The sequence below is a fragment of the Myotis brandtii genome, unplaced genomic scaffold (assembly GCF_000412655.1).
Source record: "Myotis brandtii unplaced genomic scaffold, ASM41265v1 scaffold82, whole genome shotgun sequence".
NCBI lineage: Eukaryota > Metazoa > Chordata > Mammalia > Chiroptera > Vespertilionidae > Myotis > Myotis brandtii.
The window spans coordinates 598,190-604,189 of record NW_005371324.1 but is presented as its reverse complement, the minus strand read 5'-3'; the positions used below and the strand labels follow the sequence as shown (position 1 = coordinate 604,189).

The following is a 6,000-nucleotide window of genomic DNA, read 5'->3' as shown; positions in this document are numbered from 1 at the left end:
GTACCTCTGCACTTTACCACAACACCGCACCTCCTCTGAGTCTCAGTGTGCTTTTCTCTTTCCTTCTAGTTGTACAATTTCCACTCGGCCAGCCTTCCTGTTCTGGATGATGGATTGAAAAAGACAGCCTCGTCCTCAGTTGCCAGCCCTATCCGCGTGCGCCTCCGTACCTCCGCACTTTACTTCCACACCGCACCTCCTCTGAGTCTCAGTGTGCTTTTCTCTTTCCTTCTAGTTGTACAATTTCCACTCGGCCAGCCTTCCTGTGGTTCTGGATGATGTCCGTTTTGTCTTTTAGTTGTATTTTCGAAGTGGTTGTGTGAGGCAGCAATTTCCGGTGTTTACCTATGCCGCCATCTTGGTTTCTCGGAATTGCGAATTCTTGATTATTGCCTGTTAGAGATTTTAGGAAAAAATAACTGGAGTCCTACAAGAATTTTTAATTTTACTGTTACCATGTGTAAGGAATGCATTGGCCAGCTCTCATAAAATTGATTTAGGTATTCTCAGATGATTAATTTTGTGGGAGGTTGTATTTGTCTTTTAAACGTCTAGAAGTTGTGAGCCTGTTAAATGGGTATGATTCAATTGTAAAATTGTAAAGCACCTACTAGTACAGACTTTTTCCTTAGTTTTTTTTGTTGGCTGGTGACGTGTGTAAGAAATACCAACATTATGTAGTATTTTATTATGTGATGTGAAAACACTACTTTTAAAATACAGAGTTTTTTGTTTTCTATTTCAGGTCTTTTATGTTCTGGGTATAAAAGTAGTTTGTCCCTATCACTTTATATTCTGGGGGCGGGGTTGCTATTAAGTATTTAAGTATAGAAATTTTAGTTGGGAAGGAAAATTTTTCTAGGTTATGTTTATGGAACATAATATGTCCATCTCTCTTCTTAGATTTAGTCCATACTATCGAACTAAGGAGAAACTTCCCCTAAGCTCAGTATCATACAGTAATATGATTGAACCGGATCAGTGTTTCTGCCGTTTTGATTTAACAGGAACCTGTAATGATGATGATTGTCAGTGGTGAGTAGTTTTAATATGTGAACATTTTATAATCTAAAAGACAGTTTTGGTTATTTGGACTTTGATATGTACACGATTATCTTTTCTGTGTTGTCATTTTATTTTAGGCAGCATACACAAGACTATACGCTTAGCCGAAAACAGCTATTCCAGGACATTCTGTCATATAATCTGTCTTTGATTGGTTGTTCAGAGACAAGCACTGATGAAGAAATTGCTGCTGCAGCAGGTTATTAAAGACCTCTTCTTGTTCCCGAAATGAAAATTTGAATTTAGGCAATTTAAAAACGTAGTATTCAGTTTTTTTTTTTGACATCTTTTAATTGCTGTCATAATTCAGTATATTGACCTATGACACTTTATCTAGATCTTCTCTGTCCAATACAGTAATCACTAGCTATACGTTGCTATTCAAACCTAAATTAAAATGTACTCTATCAAGTCACACTAGCCACATTTCAGTGCCCTATAGCCACTATTGAGTTTAGTAGCTCAGTGGTGCTCAGTGCTTTACCAATAGGACAGTGCAAGATATAAGACCTTTCTATCATTGAAAGTCATTTGGATAGAATGCATCTAAACAGTTTAGTTTATTTGGAAGAATATATAAACATTTGTATAGAAATTTTAGTAATGATTTTAAAATAGAGCTCTTTTTATTATATTTTTCAAAAATAAAGGAGAGTTGGAAGTTAAGAAAGATGTCTGTAGTTTCAGATTCTACAATGAGATAAAAAGGACTTTGTACACTTTGATATTGTAGAAAGCATAGGTTATTGTCAGACATTAATGAGTAAATGTTAAATTTTTCCCTAGATTCAGTGCCAGATATTAAGTTTATTAAATTGACTGTTATCACAACCAAAGTGATTGTAAAGTCACTGAATGTAATCATTCCCTATTTGGGGCTTTAATTTTCACTTGTTTAGTTGGTTTTAGGAAATATATATTTTTTTCAGCTCAAATTGGAATGCATGATGTGGTAAGATTTGCATAGTAGTTAATATGTGGTCCTTGCCCTCTAGAAGCTGTAGGTGTTTTTGACTACTACCATATACTTCTCTTTAATTCTTAAACTGTTCTTCACTTTATACTCTTTAATTAGCCTCTTCTCTGAAATCCATGTTTTTTATACTTTTTATGACAATAGCATTGGTCTAATTTCAGAAAAATATGTTGAGAAACTTTTTGGAGTAAACAAAGATCGAATGTCAATGGACCAGATGGCGGTTCTTCTTGTTAGCAATATCAATGAAAGTAAAGGCCATAGTGAGTATATATGTCTCTCCCTCTCACAAAAGGATATTGTAGTGTCTTTATGACAGCAAATTTTCTGGCATTATGTTCTCAATATAAAAAAATTATATAGGGTGTCCCAAAAAACGTATACACACACTTTGAATAATTATAAAGGCAGTATTTATTAAAATATATTTCATTTTCAAAATTGAGCTATCAGCTGTTAAAGTGCGTATACATTTTTTTGGGACACGCTGTATATATGTCATTTCTAACACAACAGAATAAATTTAGCTCTTTTTTAGTGTTATTTGGGTAGCCTTCAAAACCATAAAAACTAGGTGTGTCAACTAAGTCATTTCCTGTCTACTTTAGCACCTCCATTTACAACCTACAAAGATAAAAGAAAGTGGAAGCCAAAGTTTTGGAGAAAACCTATTTCAGAGAATAGTTTCAGTAGTGATGATGAACAGTCTACAGGACCAATTAAGTATGGTAAGAAGTAATTTAAGATCCTGAATCATTCAGTTGTGGTGTTCCACTTTACTAATCTTTTGGTGTATCTACTATTGTAGATGTTTTTATTTTTTTATTTCTATTTTTAAAAACCAGTTATGCCATTTGGCATTTAAGGCAATTAGTAGTAGTTCTTCATTGTGTAGAACTGCCCCTTGCATTGCAGGGCATTTTGTATGGTCCAGTAAATCCAGGGATGACTCTTTAGTAATCATGACAACTTCAAACCACTGCCTGGCTTGTGTCTTTTTGAGGGCAGATGTTTTATTTTATTTAATCTTTGATTTGAGCCTGTATTTTCTGACATGCAGTAAGTAGGCTCACAAAATGAAGGAATAAATGAATGAGCAGAGTAATATGCGAATGAGTGCCTATTGTCAAGCACATCTTGCATTATAATCTCAAGTTTACATAATTTAATTGTTTGCTATTTGTGGATTAGCAGATACCTGATAGGTGTATGCTCTCTTGTGCTTATTTACATTAACACTTTTTCTCTTAATTTAGATATAGTGGAATAAAGAATCTTCATAAATTATAACTTTCTCTTATAATTTAATGAATGTGAATTATCAAGTGATGGCACTTACCTTAAAGTAGGGAGACCATACTTCTGTTTGGCCTAGTAGAGTCCTAGTTTAAAGATGAGACCAGTTGTTTTTTCTTGTGTCTGTGGGTAAGAGAAAGTGTGAAACTAATGATATCTTTTTATAGCCTTTCAGCCAGAGAACCGAATAAAAGTTCCAGCTTTGGATACAGTTGTGACTCCAGATGATGTCAGATACTTTACAAATGAGACTGATGACATTGCTAATTTAGAAGCAAGTGTGCTTGAAAATCCTTCTCATGTACAACTTTGGCTCAAGCTTGCATACAAGTACTTGAGTCAAAATGAAGGGTAGGTCTACTACTAGTCTTTGTGTAAACTGTTGCACATTTATATTTTTGTGTTTGAGGTTCACTCCTTCTGTGGTAATCATATTTCCTTCCTAGTATCAATGGAGCCTTTGTTTTTTTTTGACAGAGCTAAAGCACTTTATTGTTTAAAAGCTATTAGAAAATGTTTAAGATTAGATCTTGAGTTGTGTGCATGTCTCAGTGTATAGGTAATAAATTAGCTATAGTTTTTAACTCTAGTGAGCTCTTATTTCAAAGTAGGATTAGTTAAAACAATAAGTTCTTAGTGGTATAAGGATTATTTATTGGGTTTTTAAAAAAGTAGTGGGACAGGTTAAATTTTTTTGTTAATCTTCATTTGGAGATTTAAAGCTTGTTTAAGATCCTCTAAATTCTGGTGACTTGCCTGTTTTCTGCATGTAGTGTTATATTACATGTATGCAAATAAGGTAAATAATAATTAATCTCACAATTGGCAGCTTCTTTTGTATAAATGTATATTCTAACCTACTTTTTGATAGGTTTATCAGAAATAATCTTACTACCAGGAATCTTTTATTGCCTCAATTTTAAAATGATAATAATTCTGTTTTTTTTTTAACAGGCTACTTTGATTGTCTATCTTAGAACTCGGTATAAAAGCTTTTTTAATAAGGCAGCACTGCAGAATGCTAATACACCTACATACCTGAATATGGTGCTTATTTAATGTGCCCTGTGTGTCATTTCCATGTTAATGGGATAAGTTGCAGTGTTTTCTTTTCTGACTCATTTATTGAGTGAAGGCCAAAGAACTGTACATTATTGTATGAATAGGATCATGAGAGACAATTATCTTCTCTAAGATATAGCCAGACCTTGACCGTTGAAAAGAACTATTATATTGAAAGCTTTGATATTTTGTACTGGCAGTAGCTGGCCTTGAGGGAGAATTGTTTAACTTTTCCCATTCCCAGATCAGTGTAAATCATAAAAAGGTATTGCTGAGTATGGACATAAAGCACATTTGAAGTTGATAATTTAGTGGTTTTATAACACAGTGGTTTTATCTGGTAAATGCTAACTGAGCATCCACTTAGAAAGGAATTGTTGGGTCTATGGGAAATAGGAACAGATGTGACAGAAAATCCTGATCTACCACTCTTTGTCATATGTGACTAGTTTCTTGGTAGGTTCTAGTAGAAAATGGAATTTAAAAATTGACTCAGTAGAGTAGCTCAATTTAAAACTTTTCAAAACATAAAAAAAAAAATCCTCTTGCTTTTCTTTTAAACATGTAGGCTATGTTCAGAGTCTTTGGATTCTGCTTTAAATGTTCTGGCGCGGGCTTTGGAAAACAACAAAGACAATCCAGAAATTTGGTGCCATTATCTCAAATTGTTTTCTAAAAGAGGAACCAAGGAGGAGGTGCAGGAAATGTGTGAAACAGCTGTTGAATATGCTCCTGATTATCAAAGTTTTTGGACTGTGAGTAGAAAAGATAACATAGTCCTGTGTGTGCACGTGTGGGTGTGTGTGTATATGTGTTTATAACTCTGGGTCATCTTAAATATTGATATATAGCTTAATGGATCATATTCTTTATTTGCGTATAGATATGATACCTTTACTTTTGGTGTCCAGTAACCTCAAAACCACTCTGTCTCTAGATTAATTTAGATTAAACAAGAAGAAAATACTTAGTGAAGAGGTGATTTTTGTTGTTGTATAACTAACTTTGTTGGTATAGAAAAAACATGAACATTTTAAATCATTTTAATACTTACCTATTCTTAAGCAGTTTTTTAAAAAAAAATATTAATATTAATCCTTACCCCAGGATATGTTTTTATATTTAGAGAGAGAGGAAGGTGAGGGAAGGGGAGAGAGACAGAGACAGAAACATTGATCGGTTGCCTCCCACATGCTCCCGGACCAGGGGATTGAATCTGCAATCTAGGTATGTGCGATGACTGGGAATTAAACCTGCAACCTTTTGGTGTACGGACAATGCTCCAGCTAACTTAGTCACCCTGCCAGGGCTCTTAAGCAGTTTTAGTTTGTGCGAAGTTAAGTGAATTTTGTGCAAAGCATCTGAAAAAAAATTTTCTTTTGAATTTCTTATTCATGTAAAACATTTCCATGAATGCCAAGAAATAATATATTATCTGTCATTTTTTAAAATATGTTTTTATTGATTTACAGAGAAAGGGAGAGTGAGAAAGAGAGATAGAGAGAGAGAGAGACATCAATGATGAGAGAGAATCATTGACTGGCTACCTCCTGCACGCCCCACACTGGGCATTGAGCCCGGGCATGTGCCCTGACCGAGAA

General features: G+C 34.2%; 1 protein-coding gene across 3 annotated transcripts in view; it reads left to right on the top strand.

Moving 5' to 3' along the window:
- The window catches only part of ZFC3H1 (zinc finger, C3H1-type containing), a 64,783-nt gene that overhangs the window by 41,907 nt on the left and 16,876 nt on the right, over window positions 1-6,000 (top strand). For 2 of the 3 annotated variants that reach the window (XM_005884121.2, XM_014531647.1), the window contains exons 17-22: window positions 904-1,035; window positions 1,143-1,264; window positions 2,203-2,304; window positions 2,650-2,769; window positions 3,505-3,688; window positions 4,968-5,154. In XM_005884121.2, coding sequence (XP_005884183.1) covers window positions 904-1,035; window positions 1,143-1,264; window positions 2,203-2,304; window positions 2,650-2,769; window positions 3,505-3,688; window positions 4,968-5,154 — 847 coding nt within the window. The remainder of the gene's footprint in view (window positions 1-903; window positions 1,036-1,142; window positions 1,265-2,202; window positions 2,305-2,649; window positions 2,770-3,504; window positions 3,689-4,967; window positions 5,155-6,000) is intronic. The other variant, XM_014531648.1, reaches the window with a different exon arrangement.